The sequence below is a fragment of the Limulus polyphemus genome, unplaced genomic scaffold (assembly GCF_000517525.1).
Source record: "Limulus polyphemus unplaced genomic scaffold, Limulus_polyphemus-2.1.2 Scaffold609, whole genome shotgun sequence".
NCBI lineage: Eukaryota > Metazoa > Arthropoda > Merostomata > Xiphosura > Limulidae > Limulus > Limulus polyphemus.
Genome location: NW_013666219.1, coordinates 294290 through 314338, shown reverse-complemented (window position 1 = coordinate 314338; position 20049 = coordinate 294290). Strand labels below are relative to the sequence as shown.

Here is a 20049-nt window from a genome sequence, read left to right as displayed (position 1 = left end):
TTCCTACTTCGTTATTATGTTTGAAGGTTTCTACTACATATGGAGGAATGAGTGGTCGAGATATGAATGCAATGGCTGTTGGTCTAGAAGAAGTAACAACGTTTGATTATTTGGAAAACCGAATCAAGCAAGTTGCGTTCTTGGATAAGAGGCTCAAGAATTATGTTATTCCATTGTAATTACAAATTGGAGGTCATGCTGTTTACATTGACGCCAAGAAATGTCTACCAAACGTATCTGAAGAAGAGTATGTTGCTCAAACCTCTTGAAGCCGGCGTACGAGAAGTTGAGGTTGGCACTTTATTGGCAGATCATGATCCAGAAACAAAGAAGAACCGATATCCAGAAGTCGAATTTTTACGACTAGTTGTTCATCGTCGAATTTATACAAATGACCAAATGCATTACGTGGCTATTGCTTATAAAATTTTTCATCGAAGGAGAGAAATTATTCATAATTGATAAGCGTTATAACAATCACAGTTATTTATAGCTTTCGAAGTTTATAGCACACTGACTATAACGAATTAATAATAGATACTCTCCCTGGTGCATCGCCTTGATTATATTTATAGTCGTGGGAAAGTTTTCTAGAAAATTCAGATTACGTAACAATACAATTTAAGTGTTTACGTACATTCATATTTTGTTGATTCTTACTCTCGAGAATCTTCTACAACTTTGGAGAATAGGCAGGAGTTTTGCAATACATATTTAACAGTATAAGCCATGTATGTTTATAAATATAAATTTAATCTAAATAAACGTTGATATTCAAATAAATATATAATAACAAATTCGTTAGAGGGAATATAAGTAAATATTTCTATTGAACGCAGGAAATTCGGCGTAAAATTTGTAAGTTTTATGGTGATCTGTTTTTCTGCATTTTAACAGTTCTCTTGTATTGTATTGAAGTATGACGAATATTTGGGTTATACCCTTATGGTAGTTATAAAAGTACTTGGGGAAAACAGAGAAGTTTATCGTATAACTTCTTTAAACCCCGCAGAGGGACACGTTTTTTTTGCCAGTGGATATAGTTTCAATAAAATGAAAACGGATAAATAATTTTATACATCAATAAGAAGGGAAATATTGAAAACATCAGTTAGAAACATATAACGATTAATCGGTCTTTTTAAAAACCAAGCCACAACAGACAAAGAAAACGTAGGAGTTGGTCCCAAACATATAATACCAATGTGTATGTTACAATGTAGGGAACGATAAGATGTGTCAGACTTCACAGAGGAAAAAAAGTAAATGTGGGTACTTAGCTCCACAATATGGCAACGTCTCACATAATTATCACCTTTCAATGTCTTAACCATTTGTAACCTGTACCTCGGTGTTATTTGTTTTGTGTTGGCTGCTAAGTTGTTTTTCTTTTTTGTGGTCTTTTTTTTTTGTCACAAAATTGTGCTTATAATATATGTGTGTGTATGTTTGTCAATATGTTATACACTATATTCTCCTTATAAACAACCATATATAGTTCAACTGTGTGTTTTGAAAAGTTATAAAAAAAATGAAATAACTCAGATCATCGGAATGAACTTGATACCTTTCAGAATACTTACGTTATCATCTCGCTATCCGGTTTTTCATACAGAGTAATTTACTGAAGTGAATAATTGGGTAATTACTGGAACGAACTGCAAAATTCGTTTATTATTTGAAAAAAATTCACAAAGCGCAAAAAATTGTTCATATGGGTGGAGCGTGCCTGGTAGTTAGCGTGCTGAGATTGTGAATCCGAGGGTTAATGGTTGTAGGTTTGTAGGTTGTAGGTGTGTTATAAGAGTAACAGGTTAAATCCCACTATTCGGCCAGACAGTAGTAGCCAAAGAGATGGTAGTGGTCTTGTTGGCTAGCTACCTTCTTTCTAGTTTATTAGTTCAAAATTATGGTCGACTAATGTGAGGATAGCCCTTTCTATGGCATTGCGCGAAAATTCTTAAACAAAACAAACAAGCGTATAAATAAAATATTTGTTTACCTAAACATTTTTGGGAAGCCATCGGAGCCATGACTTGCGACATAAGTTTCGACTACATGTTCGATCACTGCGTAATGGCCCTGTATATAGAAACAAAACAATCATACGGTATTGATTCAACGTGTTTAATCAGCACATTGTATCCTTGTAAATTGTTAACCAACAGACACATAACGTACTAACACTTTACGTTACATAATGCATACGATCATTTAAGAAAAGCTCTTGCAGCATTCACCAATTTCTGTTTTCATAGAACAAACATATATATGTGAAGAGAGTGAGTCACTTACAACAGAGACAGTCTGGTTCTTCGACAACGTTTTGAGTCACTATGTTATGATTCTGTTGGATACCTAACTAAGTAACATAACACGTTGATCCAACGCATTGTAGAGATACCATATGATTGAAAATTACATTGACATTGACTTGTTCTTCTACACGTTTGACCAATACATTATGGCCCCGATAGCTTGCCATAAACGCTAGATAAAATCCTAATATAGCAAGTGTTTTACGATTTCAAATCATACATGTTAACAAAAAATTCATGTAATGAAATTCAGTTGTTTCCAACCAGTTAGACCTGAAAATAATTGGTAGAAATATTTCCGTTTGTCCTTTTAATCTTAAAGTAATTTAAGTATACACTGGTGGAAAACGTTGCTAATAACAACGTCACATCGCATTCTTCATATTTTGTTCTTAATAACATAATTTTGGTTTGAAAATAAGCTTAGTTGTGCTATAATGCACTGTATAATAATAATGACAATAAAACAAGCAACGAATCTTAAGGTCCCAGGAATAGCGTTTGTGGTTAACGTGTCGCTCTATAAATGCGAGGATGCCTGGTTCGCGTTCGTTGATGAACGATTTTGCCAAGCATTTGTGGCCATGTGAACGTCATAAGAGAGGTAGTTAAATCCTCCCTATTCGACTAGAGTAGCCCAAGAATTAGAACAGGGTGGGGTTGAGTAATTGCTTCCCTCTAATGTATCAGCTCAAATTTAGGAACGGTTAGCGCAGATAGTCGTTATGTAGCTTCGCGCGAATATCTGAAACAAACGAATAATAAAAATGCGCAATGCAGTTTTTTTTATATTGGACTTGCGGTTAATATAGTGTTCATGCATATGTGAAAGACGTGTACCACAGATTTGATTTATTTCTTTTCTTATAATATGGACAAGGTCTAAGAGTCTTTCGTTTCGTAGCCAAAATATTTTTGTGCGCCTCGCCGAACACGCGAAGTATTTTTTACGAGGCTTTTTTTAAAGCACATTGGATTATTTAGTGTATGACTCATGATTTTACTCGGTGCACTTTAACTACTTTATAATGAATATTTTTTACATTGACAGATAACGATAATCGAAAAGAAGCTGGATTGAAAATACAATAAATCCATTAATACTGTCGAAATTGTGAAACACTTAGCACGAATATCCTCACTTCCTGACCACTAGAACATTTTTGGCTACAACACAATGATTTTGTAGTTAGTTATTATCATATAACTTTACCGTGAAAACTGTCTATTTTAATTATTCTACGTATAGCAGTCACTGTGGGAAAGAAAGACAAGTACTATTAATGAGTAATCTTAAGACATAAAAAGATACACTTCTTTTAATTTTGTTAATAAGGGTCAAATGAAAAGACCCATGTAAAAGTCCTGCGCAATATTATTTTAAGTAATATTTCATCTTACGTGTAAATGCCTGTTTACAACGTATAGACATAATGCATGAGCAGTAAGGTATATGCAGAAACATTTAACCAGAAAGAAAACTCTATTATGGATATTAACGTCAGATGTTTATCTTCTTAAAATCCCTCATAGTTATCCTTCCTTAATCATAGTTGATGTCTCCTGTTTTTCAAGGGAATACCTCCATAGAACGGAAGTGTCTCCGATCTTCTTTTTCATTGCCATAAGTATCTCATCTTCGTGTTTTTTACACTAAGTTTTTATGTTTTGAATTTAAAAGTGGAGTTACTAGTTTTTTGTAGATAGGCCTATTTTGGTTTCATTTTTTAATCGCTAGAGTTTCTTTTATTTTGACATATTTTTCGTTGTTGAAACTACATAGTATGGAAAAGTTATTTTCATTAAGAGTTTCATCACATTCCTAATCTAAATCTTTTTATATATTTGACCAAGTATCAGCGTTAGACTTCAGATATTATTCTATACGTTACCTAAACGTCACATGGTTCATTTCACATAATCTTGTCCATGGTGAGAATAACATATCAATAAACATCGGATCACACAGACATTGACACTCAGTCAATACATGATGTTTTCATTGATTATTGATAACTCACCTTCAGACAAATATGAGACTGCATAAAGGAAACTTAAACCCGACGCCGGTCTACTAGCCGAGAAGACTGGAAGACTCCTTTGTGGTTGTATCTTTATGAAACCATTACCGCCAGAAGACTTTTCCTACCTATCTTCCCACTGGAACTCTGACCCATCGGTACAATGTTACCCATCAATAAGCAATATCAGTCTGTTTAGTATTTTTCTGAAACATGTGGACTTCTCCGTTACTACTCAAGAAATTAAGGAAGCCATAGAAAAAGATTTATCAACGGACATTCACATAGTACAAATGATTACGTCCCGAAAAACAGGTAAGATTACGAACTTCATGAAAATAGTAGTCAATTCCCGCAAGGCAGCTGATAAAACACTATAGAAAACATAACTACCACTCCCCGCCAGGTCAAAATCACATTTCCAAGGCTGCCTCCCTTCAAAACCAAAAACTTCAGTCAGCCCAGATTCCAACAAAAGACCAATAAACCCAAGCAACATGAAATAAAAACGTATTCACAGCTACAGAGTACACTACCACTTCCAGCCGTCGACTCAAACAACCACGAGAACTAAATGCAAGAAGATCTAAACCGATATACCCACACATTCGAAGCCAGTAAAAAATGAAGCCATAAGAACGCCTAAGCCCTTGGCTTGAGTCACCATCTTTTGTCATTGATAACAAACTTAAAGTTTGCTCCTGAAGAAGAAAGGTCCACCTTTCGAAAGCGCTCATTTCTATCAAGACTTCTTGAATCTACGTGTTTTTCTAACATCATGAACACTTAAAGATCAATAGTGTATGATGTCACGTGGGAGCTGGAAGTAAACATGACAGCAACTACTGTATCTGCCTATTGATCTTAAAAGAATGTGACTACGATAATTATAGGCGTCACCCAAATATAGTTTAAAAAGTCTGAATGGTATAAGATATGTGAAAAGATTTAAACAAACTAAACCAGCAATTATATTTATGAGATTTGCTTTGTTTCATCTACAAATGATGTTATTATGATATATGAAGATTACTACCTTTTACATAATATAAATCACTCTGACAATATCTTCGATTTTATAAACATTTATTATTCTTAGTACAATAAAAATTTGATATTTGGTCTACATAGAAGGGTATATATATATAGTAAAGACGTTCTGACATTACATCGATCTGTAACAAAATTATGAACATATATATCATTAATATCTTTATTAGATCCAAATTTGGACAATAGTTTTTGTTCGGATACATGTCTACATCTGTAATATCAATGCACAACCTTCTTTTTGTATGTCCACGTTGGACAGTTCTTTTTGATGAATTTTCTTATGTTGCAATTACGTGCAGGCAAGTCAAGGAAATCAAAATATTCTCATTCTGACTAAAATAGACACAGACCCAATGACTTCCAGGTTTATGACTTGGATACAATTTGATGATGTACGTCCGTTTTTCTGCGTGGTTAGGTAGCTGATTGCTAGTAAACACATCTCCAAGCTTCTTTCTCGTACAGAAATCTTGTGAGAGTATTGAATAAATCTCTACAGTGTCCATTTCTTCTTAAATATCAGTGATGACGTTTCCGTACTGGTCAATCTCTAAAATGGATTGAAATTCTGCATAGGTAAGAATATTTATAGTATTTGTTTGTTTCAAGTTAAGCACAAAGCTATACAATGGGCTATCTATGCTCTGCCCATCAGTGGTATCGAAACCCGGTTTCAAGCGTTGTAAGTCCACAAACATAGCGCTGTGCCACTGGGGGGCCATTTATAGTGTGAAGTAAAGTTTTACCAAATAGTATTTATATTAGTAGATATCTCTGTTTCACCAGGTTAAAGTGGGAATCACAACGTGCGATAAGTTAGATGTAAGATCAAATATAAAGAGTGTACATCCTTCTGAATATTCGTCAAATCCTATGCCAATTCCTTGATCTTGAAACTGTTTTTCTGTTCCATTAAATAATGGTTCATAGCTTTGTGCATATAGATCATTATCAAAATCGGGTTTTAAAGGTCGAGCAGGACTTTGTTTTCCATCCACATTAATGGCTACGGAATTGATACTGTAATGCATGAAATTGTATGGGTTTATCTTCCAAGATCCGTTAAGTGCATCATTATCAACACATCCTATAACAAGACCTGCAGATACTTGACTTTAAAATGAATTATTAATAGATGCTTGTAAGTTTCCCCTAGGAAATGATTTACACTATATATTCTTAAAAGGATATTTAGCAATTCCTTTCTGACAGGCTTTTGCGTGCAACAGAATCACCGAAGGACTGATTTCTACTTTTCTAACGTAGATAAAATCGTGTTATAGAAGAACTTTGAAATCTTATTCATCCCTCGACATAATACAAAATGCATCATTACTTCCTACAAAGTACAGTTTGAAAGTAACACTATTCAGCAAGATCTTATTTTGCAAAAAGATGTCCGAATTGTAGACGGCCAATCATATCAACAGTTTGACTACCTCGGTTATTTATGTATCAGTCTGTGATTCCATTGTTATCTTCATCGTTAAAGTCCAAATCGTCAAAACTACCCGCTGTGTCCTTTCCCCACACAGACGTAGTCAGGTAACTTTTCTTGGCTTCTCCATTAAAACTCAGTAGTATTTCTATGTAAGCTTTATAGGCATAGAGTTTGTGAGATGAAGGAATGAGTCTGTCACTCAGGTGTAGATCAACTTGAGCAAATAGAGAATGAATAAACAGATTCACAGGAGCACACTTATCTTCATCTTTCTTTTTATGTCCATCCCATTATCTTTAAAAGTCTTAGTCTTCTCATGTAGATACGAATGTAGCAGACCTATTTTTCATCTCCCGATCCTGATATAGAAAATTCGATGGGACCACTGTCACTCACTGATGAAAGAGGATAGTATTCTGTTCACTTACCTTCTTCAATCACTGTTTGTGTTGGAGAAAGAGGAAATAAATCTATCTCAGACTTTGTACATTGACAGGACTTTTCATGAGGTAGAAGGGACATATTTACCTGTCAAAAATATCAGGGATCAATGTTCTATGTCTCTTGGTTTTAGTGATTCTGAATGCTGGGCCTTTGCGTCTCTTCCTTTTATTAGGTAGTGGAATCTGTGTGACATCTCGAGTCAACTCTTGGACACGAAGTCAGTGCTGTTTGTGTAAAAGAGAAGTATTAAATTTTAAATTATGTCTAGAATAATGAAATCAAATGAAAATTATTGTGAACTTCTTAAAATCTCATTCCGTATGTATGATAACTGTTCTGCAAATTCTCTTCATCCGGTAGGATTAAAATTCCTTCGTTTCCGTAAAACATCATTGATCACATCTATTATGTTACTGTTCGGGACAGATCTTCCATTAATCACTACTTCTCCTCGATCATTCTATGTTACCCCTCCACTTGCATGTATTAAGTTTAATAATATCTTAGCTTTCTTTTTATATTTTAGAGGTACGCTGTCGATGATATCCAAACTTTTGCGAGTCGGCGGTTAACTTTAATAGATTCCATGGCTTGTGATTGAAAGGTTTGATGACATTGTTAAAGCTGATTTAACATCTTAGCTTTATCATCTGCAGGTAGGGTATTATTATATATGACAGATTTCATATCCTTATCTATAGAGTTTTATGAACGGATCTTTCGCAAACTTCACGTTCATAAAGCGCGGGTACTAGTTTTTCAAGAACGAGAATCATTTGTTTTGCATGTTTCATCTTAAAGACCAGCAGCCAAACCACCAAATAGTGAAAGTATTAGTGCTGCGAGTAATGGTAAAAATCCTTCCTTCTGTATTAGTAAGTTTCTTTTCTGCTTAGCAGATGTTTTCTTGTCAGTCAACGCTCTCAATAATGTCTTGTATCGTCTAAGTTTCTGCTTTTATATGTTCGTCATAGGAACATTAAATTTTAAAACATTTAAAGAACATTTACAAATACAAGTTATAAAATCATTGTTAGTTCCGGCAATCATATCTTTAATTTGTTTTTGTGTAGCTTTAGTTAATGGTCGGAGCAAATACTGGTGTTGTTTTAACTCTAGGTGTCATGATGAATAAATGACAAAAATAGAGCGTGTGAACAATATATAAATCAGTTTATTTGCACAAATATTTATAAAATCATTTACAATCCCCTGATTGTTGTCCATAATATATCAGTAGGCAGAAACGAATGTAATATGGTTTTCAAGCTTGTTTTATATAGTGGCTAAAATCATACTTTATGAAAATACATGCACCCACGTGTCTCACTTTCGACAAGGTCTGGTTAGAATACATTACACAATGTGTATATAGATTCTTTCTTTTGCTCCATCAGACTGTATAATCACGCTTACATTATTTGCTTCACTATAACATAGAAACCCGGAGGGATAGATCTGACTGGAAAACTATATAAATTCGAAAACTTAGACGCTGGGCTTATTAATATAGGCCATACAATTTAATAGTCGTAGAAATACTTTTCTCCTTTATCTATCTCTGATACAAGTCAGGTAACGTAAGATCAACATAAAATATTAAGTGCATATTATTTGATTATGAAAAAGATACAAATAATCCGTCAGCAAAGAAACAATAACATTTAACGTCCAGAAATTAATGAAAGGAAACTAAAACATAAACATCATATTTATTTTCATAGTGCTCACCTAGCTCTTTCTATTTATTTATTGATATTTCATTTATTCACTGCTATTTGGGGGATCCGCAGATGTGCTGTGATTGAACTTTTGTTAATAGAATTGTTCGCTTTCGAGGATCAAAATTAAAATTTAAGGTCGTTAAGAAATAAAAACTGAAAATTTCTGGGGGATGCATGTTGGTACAGTAGAGGCAAATAATATTTCATATTTTTTCTGGTTCATGGATTCATAACATTCCAAGACAGAGCACGCTAGCGTGAGTTTGATTTGATCTATACTTTCTATTCTCTATCAAAACCACACCGACTGTATATAGATGCGATCATACATCCATATGGCTTTATAATTTGTTCTTGAATTAGGCGGAGTTCAATCCCAAGTATCGTTCACTGCTTTTGATTTTACTTCATCCAACTTATGATGTTCTTCTTATGTTACTTCCTTTGCTCTAGGAGGGAAATTTTTGCTGAACTTCAGGTTTGAAAATGATGTCCGTCTTCCCAAGGAAAATATTAAGACGAAGACAAAAGCCAAATTATTACATTTTTCACTCCTGTTGTGAAATCTCTCTGGCCAGAAGTGTGAATAGGTTGGTCTTTTGCACAAAAGACGCTTAAATGGATTCATTACAACTAGCTTAATTTACCACAATTAATTAATTTGTCTGAGTAAAATATTGGGCCGAGGACTTTCTTCGTAGGGAATTTCGCCCATTACACGTGTTTGACTAATATTACTTCTCTTTTGTCAAGATCTTTCGCTCGTCTATGTATAGCGAAGTCTTTATGAAGTATCACGAGTAAACCAAATTCTATATAACTGGGGGTGGGGAAACTGTATTTAACTTGTAGCTTAAATAGATGTTTGAATCACCAAAGCACCTATTAAACTTCTTCACGTTTAAACTTGTACTAATAAGTTTATCTTTATCCATAAATAGATTCTTTTGCTGATGGATAAAGCTAGAGTTTCTACGATGTTCTTTCTCGCGCTCTGCTTTCAGTTTTCATTCTAGGTAAGTGTTGCTAAATGGGCAAATGAAATAAGTTTGCCTAGTTTATTCATATTTTATTCTTTTTTATACACTAATTTTCCAAGAATGTCAATAGCATTCTTTCTGTAACATTATGATAGCATTTACAATGACAATGGTACAATTTACTGACAAGTTAAATTAAGATTTTTTTTCTTTAAACTTGATTTCAGATAACAACATTTAAACATCGAATATCCATATTATAATATTGTATGTCAGTATAAAGGTTCTGAACATTTTAATATTATAATAGGTCATTTCAAATTGTTATGCAAATTGTGATTATCGTCTTTTTCTGGTTTTAAAACCATACCCTAAACAAGTGTAAAGAACCTTTATGCAAAACAGGAACTGGGCATAAAAAATAATATGATCAATGAATTAAAATGAATTAACTAAACTGTTCTCGCGCTCTGTTTTCAGTTTTAATTCTAGGTAAATATTTCCGAATGGGCAAATCAAATAAGTTTGCCTAGTTTATTTATGTTTTACTCCTTTTATTTACTGATTTCTCAAGAATGTCAATGGCATTCTTTCTGCAACATTATGATAACATTTACAAGCGCAATATCCATCTTCAAATATCGCGAGTATAAATGTTCTGAAAGTTTTCATATTATATTGGGCTCACCAGTTGGTAATTTCAAAATATTATGCAAATTTGTAATTATCGTCCATTTCTAGCTTTAAGGACCATACTCTAAACGAGTGTAAAAAACCTTTAAGGAAAATATAATTTACCGTTCTCGCAAAAGTAAACAGAGAACAGGAATTGTGCATAAAAAAAAAAACTATATGAACAATGAATTTAAACACAGATTAAATGAAGAAAACACAGCACTATATTTGTTATTAACTTTATAAACGATGCTTGATTATTTTGTACAATATACTACATATGATCGCAGGGCATCCTAACAAAACATTTCCATCCTTCGAATTAAATATCATAATGAACGAAACGAGACAAAAGACACAAAAGGATGCTTGAAGTACAGGAAATGTCCCAAGTTCAGTAAATCTTACTAAAATGTTGACTACGCCTTCAAATAAATACTTTTATATAGTGTAACACAAATACTTCGTTTGACAGGACTTCTTTAAAGAAAAATATAGCCTACAGTTTTGACAACCAACGAATATTGATTTTTTTTATTTCATACCGAAGTCATGCTGTTTATTAACTGCAGTGTTCGCTTTGTTTATACATATTTACATCATAAGAAGATCTACACGAACTAGCCTCATATGGTTACACAAACAAAGTAAGTATGATGTGTCAGGTGACTGCTTGAGTTCTATAGGTGTAGAAGTGTAATTACATCAAGCGGTTACTCTTCAAGACCACTGGTAAAGCATAGATCTTTCTCAATATCAAAATGGTATTATCCAGCCATGGCGTCATTACCAGCTATAGTTTCTTCGATCAATTTTGTATCTGTCATCATGATGGTTCTTTTCCAGGTCTTTTGAAAGGTAATATATTTACGACAAGGAAAATTGGGACAATCACTGCTAGTGATAGACCAAGAGAAAATGATATTTTTACACGTCTTGGATTTGAAATCCACAGCGGACAAATTAAGAGGAATATGGAAAATAAATAATTACACTTAACATGATTTTTATCACAACTCTTAGGCCTTTTGATTTATAATAATTCGCTAGTTTTAGGCGTTTAAACCGTAAATAAGACGGACTTTTAATAAGCATAGATGTTGGACCATGTCCCAGTTAGTCAGTTCATTTACAGCGATCATAATTTGACAATTTTCAGTCAAATTGTGTTAAGAACAAAACTGTCATAGGCACTTGAAAATCATTTGAAAGACAGATTTTCCTGAACTTGAAGCAGACAGAATAGCAAGACTTCCGTGTGCTTAAAGCGAAAGCTATATGCAATTAATATGTTACGTGTTCTGTTATATCGCTTTTCACCTTATCTGTACTGACGGAAGAGTAAAACTGAAAATCACATATATGATTGGGAAAGCAATGGCAATGCTCCTAAAAATAAAAAAAAATTACATTTTCAAAGTTGTGGGAAAATATCTGCTTTAGCTAATAATATGGATCATTGGAATACTGCTCTCTTGAATCTTTTCACCATAAGTCTAAAGCCGTTGCACATGTCACTGAGGAAGCTGTCAATACATCTGAATGTTTGTTATAAAATGTTGTGTGAATAATATTCATAAGTTGCGAATAAGGTATTTTGTAAATGATCTACGTTAAATTATTTTGTTTTAGAGGATATTTCAATATTAAATATAGCTACACCTTTTATGAAGAATCAGTAAAAAAACAAACAAATTATATATACATATAGCTAAAGTTAAGTGTCTTTAGCAGTTTTAGGAGAAGTTTGGGAACCTACTTGAACTTTATATAACTTGAACAGAAATAAATTGAATATGTCATGTTTCCATCAGTACAGCTAGGTTTGTAATGATATATTGGAAACTAAAAGTTTCAGAAATAACGAGATGAATGTACTTGGTAGCAAATTGAAAATGAGATACTTTTGTTGCACCGTGGAAGTAACTGAGATACTACAGGACTTATCTTCATCTTTTTTCTTTCTTTAAGACAAGCACTTTAGTTATCCACAGATGAAGTATCATACATTGTATTGAAGTTTATCGTAAAGCATGACAAAAATGGTACTTATACAGAACATATATATATTTGATTTTGGGTAATCACAATTTTATATTTATTGTTTACTGTCCCTAGATGGCGGTAACAGAAAAGTACCATTTTCCATATACCTCGACGACAAAGAGAAAAACTTATATTGTTAACATATGTTAAATATAGCAAAATCTGAAAGAAAAAAAATGATAAAGCTACAACAAACATACAAATTATAAATGTTCTTTTATTGTTGAGAAATTTCCAGAGGCTGTGCTGTGGACTTTGTTCTCTTCGTGAATGGACACTGTTGCTCAAAATGATTTCGACGATTTGTTGTGCATAATATACACCTCTCTCTCTTTCTCTTTTATTTTTCTCTTGAACAAGTAGAATATGTAACCATAAGCAAGAAATTTTTCCATTCTTCGAAAAAGACTAAAATATATAACTGTAAAGAAAAATAGATTGCTAAGTTATATTACCCCCTGTTGGCTTGGCGGTAAGTTGGTGGAAATTATAGATTATAATGTTGGTAAAAGAGTAGCCCAAGAGTTGGCGGTGAGTGGTGATGACTAGTTACCTTTTCTCTAGTCTTACACTGCTAACTTAGGAACGGCTAGCGCAGATAGCCCTCGTGTAACAAACAATAAATTATAACATACGGTAGATGCAGTACAGATAACCCATTGTGTAGCATTGTGTTTATTAATAAATAAATTTAGTTTTGCTATTGGAAATACTGGTACAGTGACTAACGTAAAGATATATCTTTACAAAATAACATAATGTTTCGGGAGGTTTTTGTCAATGCAGTTATGTTTAAGAGTCGTAGATGCAAGATTTAATGCAAGATTCGTAGAAAACAATTAGAATTGCATTAGAGTGAATTCGGTGACACCAAATATCTGCGAATTATAATCCTAATTTTCTATCAGCAATGAAACAATGTGTACATGATTAGGATCACCACCGAAGTTCTTTTGTGCTGCGTAAAAGAATTGCTTCAAACTGTCTGTAACATGTTCTGTGGTTGTACAAAACTGGGTTCATACCAAAGTTTTCCAGCAAAAAAAGAAACCGGAAGTAACTGATCAAACCAAACATTTTCGTAGAAAATGGCAGAAGATTGTTTATGCATAGAAAATTTATTCCTTTCACACAGAAGACCTTCTTACAGCGAGACAAAAAATCACATATGTATATATATATATAGTGAACATTAGTAGGATCACGTGTTAACTTGTTTTACAGTATGAAAAGAAGAGGTTTGTTTTATATAACAGTAATAGCTGAGTTTATTCTCGAGTTCTTGCAGCTGTACAAAAACACAGTGCTTTAAGTAACGAGAATTAAAACATGCATATGGAAGGGATAAAATATTTTTGTCATAGTTATGAAAAAAAGTGTATATTTAAGTCTATAGATAAATAAAATGAAAAGTATTAGGTAATTAAACCCAATAAAATTTCGTTCCCAAGTCATGTGATATTAAGTATTATTCCAGCTTCCGTTTAGTATACTGAACCAGAAACTTTAAACCAGAAACAATTTTTTAAATCTTTGTAATGCAAAAATTATTTGAATGCATGAAACATATTTGGTTGGTTAAAGAATTTCTTTGAAGCAAACATGGTTCATCTAAAATAAAGATCGAAATTTTGAAGTCACATCTTCAAGTTTTGTCCATAGATGGCGACAGCTGAAGATGTTATTATTCTGTTTCGATACGTCTAGTCTTATTATAATAATACACTATAAACTAAGATTTCGAAGGCATAGAGATGGCTTCACGTTGTTATAATTAACTGAATAAAGCGAAAGTCGACAAAAGAATAATAAAGTTAAAAATAGTTAATGTCAGTGTACGAAAAGTGACTAAGATTTAATCTTAAAGAAATTTAGTCTTATTTAACAGAAAAACGATCCATGTTAACATTTAAGGGGAGCAAAACTTATGTGTAGGCTTAGTGGCCACTAAGAAAATTTACATTCAAATCAAAATATACAAAAAGCATCAGGTGTATTTCATCCGTTCCAAATTCAGCGATAAATATAGGTTTTTAGGAATACACACATACATATAAATATTGTTATATATATATATATATATATTTGTTTTCTGCTGATGCGATAATGCAGTTTAGATTGCGATGTTTTATGTATTGGCAATCGAAGGTAAAAAAGCAAACAAACCAACAAAAACACTCGTGGACAAATATGAAATGGAATATTTCGAAATTAAGACTTATGTGGGCATGTGTCATCTTGTTTACATCATTTTCCCAATTCTATATCACTGTACCGATGTCGAGGAATGAATTATACATGAAAGCTATTATAGTTGCTATTCACCGTGTATAATTTATGTACAGAAATGACCGTATATTCCTAGATAATTCACCGAACATTTGCATGTTGGAAATGAGTTTACAGGAAGTTAACTGTGAATTATGGCTTCCGATATAAAGGTAAAGATTTGAACTAAGCTTAAAGAACGTATTATATCTATCCATCTTTCTATCTATCTATATGTTTCTATTGTGTCTCTATTTGTTTGTATCTTTCCACTACAATTCATAAACATGCCTCATTGATTTAAATTATTTTATTTGTTTTTCTCTATCTTTATAGTATGAAAATAGAGAATTACGTAAAGACTGTTCACGATTTATTATAAGTACAGGAACATGGAATTCCATATCGTTATCTCTTTTATTAAGTTCCCGTCCCCCTGTGGCTCAGTAGTAAGTGAGTGGGCTTATAACGCTAAAAGCCGGGTTTCGATACCAGTGGTGGGCACAGTATAGATAGCCTAATGTGTATCTTTGTGCTTAACAACAACAACAAAAAAAACAACAAATCAAACATGTTTTCGAAATGAAATCAGTTCTAACACCCTTACCTTTGAGCTGTTTACTAACATGCTATAAACTAATGCATATCATTCTTTCTTCTTTTTTTTTTGAGTAATTAGGACTTTCATATCGTAATAAAACCTAAGAAGTCTGTGATACACACAGTTTAATATTATGTAAACTATTTAAAGTGTTTGTTTCTGTGCTCAAAATCGTCTCTTATTTTGAACTGGTAGACTAGAGGGAAGGCACATTAATATCCAAGAACTAGTGGTAGCTCCTTCTGAGTTTGTCTGACTTATTTTTTAACAATGGGGTTTGACTATCACTCTTATAGCGTATCCACGGCCCCAAAGAGAGGAGCACTTATTTGGTTGGTTTTGATTTTACGGGTAAAGGGAAAACGCATAAATGCTCAGATCCAAATTCCAGGTATGTTAAGCACTAGGCCATTCTCAACCCTTTTGATAAGTCAAAAGTGACATCAAACGGGACTTGAACCCTTATTGCTCGTTTCTCAGGCATTTAGTCTGAACCAGCTTATTGCATTTAATCTACAGTCTTGGGCAAAATGTTTGCATTTTTTGTAACAAATAAAATCATTATTATTAAGACTGAACACAAATATACTCAGTGCTGTCAAACTGAGAAGTGCATGTTGTATTAAACATCTAGATATGTAATTTGTATAATGGGACAGGATCTGTGGACATTATGAACGATTTATCAGAACAGCAAAGAATTTCATCAGACACCTATCGCAACAAAATCTTATCAAACCAATATATAATGATAAAATATAACATCAAATTATTATAAATAGCATCTGTAACCTTATATCAGTTCATATTACACTCTGTGTACTTTGTTGGTCCTCCTCGTACTCTAGTAACCTCCGCAAGGCGACGTGGCATGCTGTCGATGAGGTTATTGGTGTGATCCGCCTTAATTTCATCCCAACTTGTCACTAGAAGGCATTGCAACTCAGCTACAGTAGCTCGTTTATGGTCGTAATTAGCAATTTCCGGCTTAGTTCTGTCGAACAGTTCTCAAAGGTATTAAAATTTGGAGACTTTCGTGGACAGGGTAATCTTTTAACTTCCTCCTGGTCGAGATGATCCTGTACAATATGTGCACTGTCGGCAGTGGTATTGTAACCCTTGAACACATAGGTATTGCCAAACCTTGCCCTAGCATATGGTAGAAATATTATTTCCATGTGTTGCCCGTAAAAGATGTCATTGATATTTTCCTGGAGGATATGAAGAGCAATTTTTCCACCATGATGAATAGCTGTCCAACGATGTACTGCACCGCCTCCTATGTGTTCCCTATGGGAGAGAAAATCTTCCCTCATGTGATTTCTAAACAAATGACGAACGCGAATCCTACCATCAGCTTTAACAAGTCTGAAACAGGACTTATTTAAAAATATGACATGTTAGTATTGTTATAATTGTAAGTTTGCATGCTCTCTTGCCAAAGTAACATGGTGATGCCGGTGAATTCTGGTTAATATCGACTTGTATATAGACCTTCTTGTAAAATACCCTTGTTTGGCCAGTCTCCTATTCACTGTTCTTCTGGATACCCTGTTTTGTAGCTTTGTACTTAACAACAAACAAAAAAAACACATGGCTTATATTTCTTTACAACAAACCGTGTAAAAGCACGTATATCCATATTCCTTTTTTTCTTGATCTTTATTTAAGTTAACTTATAATTGATATGTACTGGTTCATTTTAGCACGCTATTTTCTGTTAAAATAGTTACACGTTATATACATATGTTAATAAAGAAACCAGAACGTTAATATTTCCGTAACTTAGAGATATGTTTTAATATCAAATAATTAGGCCAAAAGCACATAGCACTGTACGTTAATTAAGACATACAAATGAAACTACATACTACATAAGAGGATTACTAAACTGTCAATGGTAAGATTTCGGACTTACAATATTAAAATATTGGATTCGATTCCGTGCAGTAGACAGCGCTCAGATAGTCCTTTGTGTGACCTAGCGTTAAAAAAACAACAACAACAAGCGGAATGATATAAAATATCTTCGTAATATTAACACCATTGAAACTAGTAGTTCCGTAATCATGGGAGTGTATTGTCTATCAGATTCAATCCCTTTTTTTTTTCCAAGCCTCAAGTTTGAAATAAAATTAATGACAACATCTATAGGTTTCAAGCCTACAGTGCCATACATTTGAAACTATCATTTATCATTTAATGGGAAGTATGTTCTTCTTAATGAAACAAAACAAACAACAGCAATAAAATGTCAATATATTATTAAACATAAACCACTGGGAATTAGAATAGAACGCCAATTTCAAGTGATAACGTTTGCTGTCACCCCAGTAGGTCTATTCTAATTAATGTTATAATTTTTTTTCTTTTTCTGGGACATTAGATTCAACTGACTGACTGTAGGTGGACTGTGTCAGTATTGCATATAGAACATTGTAGGTTTCAGATTCTATTTTTGCTTCTAGTGTTTAAGTTCTATGTTGATTCCATATGTCATACTTGCGAATAAAAGCTGAATCATAATTCCTAGTCTATACCTTTATTTGTTTGTTACCATTGCCAGTCTCTAGCATGATTTGTCTGTTTACATTGCCAGTTCATAGTTTTATTTGTCTGTTATCATTCCCAGTCCCTAGTTTTATTTGTCCATTTACATTCCCAATCCATAGTTTTATTTACCTGCTCTATGTATGCGACGCCATTTATGTTTAGCCTAATTGTTTGATTATATACACATATCTGTTGCCAGAGTTAATGATCTGAATACTGATTTAGTGCATGGAGAACACATACAGCTTCTTTCTTCTGCCAATAGAAAATGTAGTGTTTTTTGTTGTTTTTTTTAGCCCTGAAAACCTGTTTTTGTTTCTGATATCGTGATATAGTCTTATCGCCTATTTGAAGTAACTGTCACACGGCATATTTTTTGTTGTGAAACTAGCTCCTTTCCAATTATTCCTTTTGATAATTATTGTTTCTCGGTGTTTTAAAACAGCATATCTGATACACATACCAAACCAATGCTTTTTGTTAGTAAACCACAAACACATTAAATGAAGTAAACTACAATAATCAACCAGACGTTATGTTGAGAAAATTATTTTTTGCATGAGCTAACCGGAATCCTAATGCATTAAAACACAAAATACCCAGAGCTATCTCTGCTTCAATGAATATAAAGTTTGGTTTTAATTTACATTCTCAGTAATATATTTTAGCCGCGGCATAGCTGCTCATAGAACGCCTCTGAGTTTTTGTTGTTGTTGTTGTTGTTTTTTCAAATACAAACTTTTAGCTCATAGCTCCGTCATCTTTTGACCGAGTTTTAATGTAATTACAGTTTTGGACTCAGGAGGTCAAACCCTTTCGATTGTTGTATTTGATCACAGTGGCACAGCGGAATGTCTGCGGATTTACAATGCTAGAAACCGGGTTTCGATACCCGTGGTGAGCAGAGCACAGATAGCCCTTTATGTAGCTTTGTAGTTAAATAAAATCAAACAAACAAACAAAAGTATTACATGAACTTGGGTGCCTAGATATAACTCTCGTTAGCTGCGGAATAGCGGCTCATAGAATGGCTTCCGAGTTTTTTTTCTTTGTACGAACTTTTAGCTCATAGCTCCGTCATTTCTTGACCGATTTGGGATCTAATTACAATTTTCAGTTTTGGACTCTAGAGGTCAAATCCTCTCGATTAATGTATTTGACCACACTCAAGATCTCATAGATTAATTTACTCTAATCCTGCCTAAAAGAATTTCAATTTGAGGGTAGGCTGGTAATGATCCTGATGAGTAATAAAATTGGAGCGCGTATACGCGTGCCCCACACTTGTTATTTGTTTGTTTGTTTGTTTTTAATCATGCACAAAGCTACACACGGCACAGCGATATGTCTGCGGGCTTACAACACTAGAAACGGGGTTTCGATATCCGTGGTGGGCAGAGCACAGATAGCCCGTGTGTAGCTTTGTGCATGATTAAAAACAAACAAATAACAAGTGTGGGGCACGCGTATACCCGATCCAATTTTATTACTCATCAGGAACATTACCAGCCTACCCTCAAATTGAAATTATTTTAGGCAGGATTAGAGTAAATTGATTTATGAGGTCTTTATTTCCTTTTTATTAGCTATATGTTTGTGCGCCAGCAATAACAAGTACCCCTCCCCCTTTAGTGGCACAGCGATATGTCTGCGGGCTTACAACACTAGAAACCGGGTTTCGATATCCCTGGTGGGCAGAGCACAGATAGCCCACTAAAGGGAGGGGTACTTGTTATTGCTGGCGCACAAACATATAGCTAATAAAAAGGAAATAAAGACCTCATAAATCAATTTACTCTAATCCTGCCTAAAATAATTTAAAGTGCTGCAGCTATTGAGGATTCACTCTCGTTGGGGATTGAAATAATTTATACTTTTTTTGCGGCGAATTTTTTTCACATTTCTTAAGTGTATGTTATATCAAC

The 20049-nt window shown here is 33.6% G+C and overlaps 1 protein-coding gene across 1 annotated transcript in view; it reads right to left on the bottom strand.

Annotated features, from left to right (window-relative positions):
- Nucleotides 1-2002: 2002 nt before the first annotated feature.
- Nucleotides 2003-20049, bottom strand: part of LOC106459442 (paired box protein Pax-6-like) — an 86998-nt gene continuing 68951 nt past the window's right edge. Inside the window, exons 6-8 of the mRNA XM_022385939.1 lie at nucleotides 7262-7361; nucleotides 6240-6479; nucleotides 2003-2082 (exon numbers count right to left, since the gene is read on the bottom strand). Coding sequence (XP_022241647.1) covers nucleotides 2003-2082; nucleotides 6240-6479; nucleotides 7262-7361 — 420 coding nt within the window. The remainder of the gene's footprint in view (nucleotides 2083-6239; nucleotides 6480-7261; nucleotides 7362-20049) is intronic.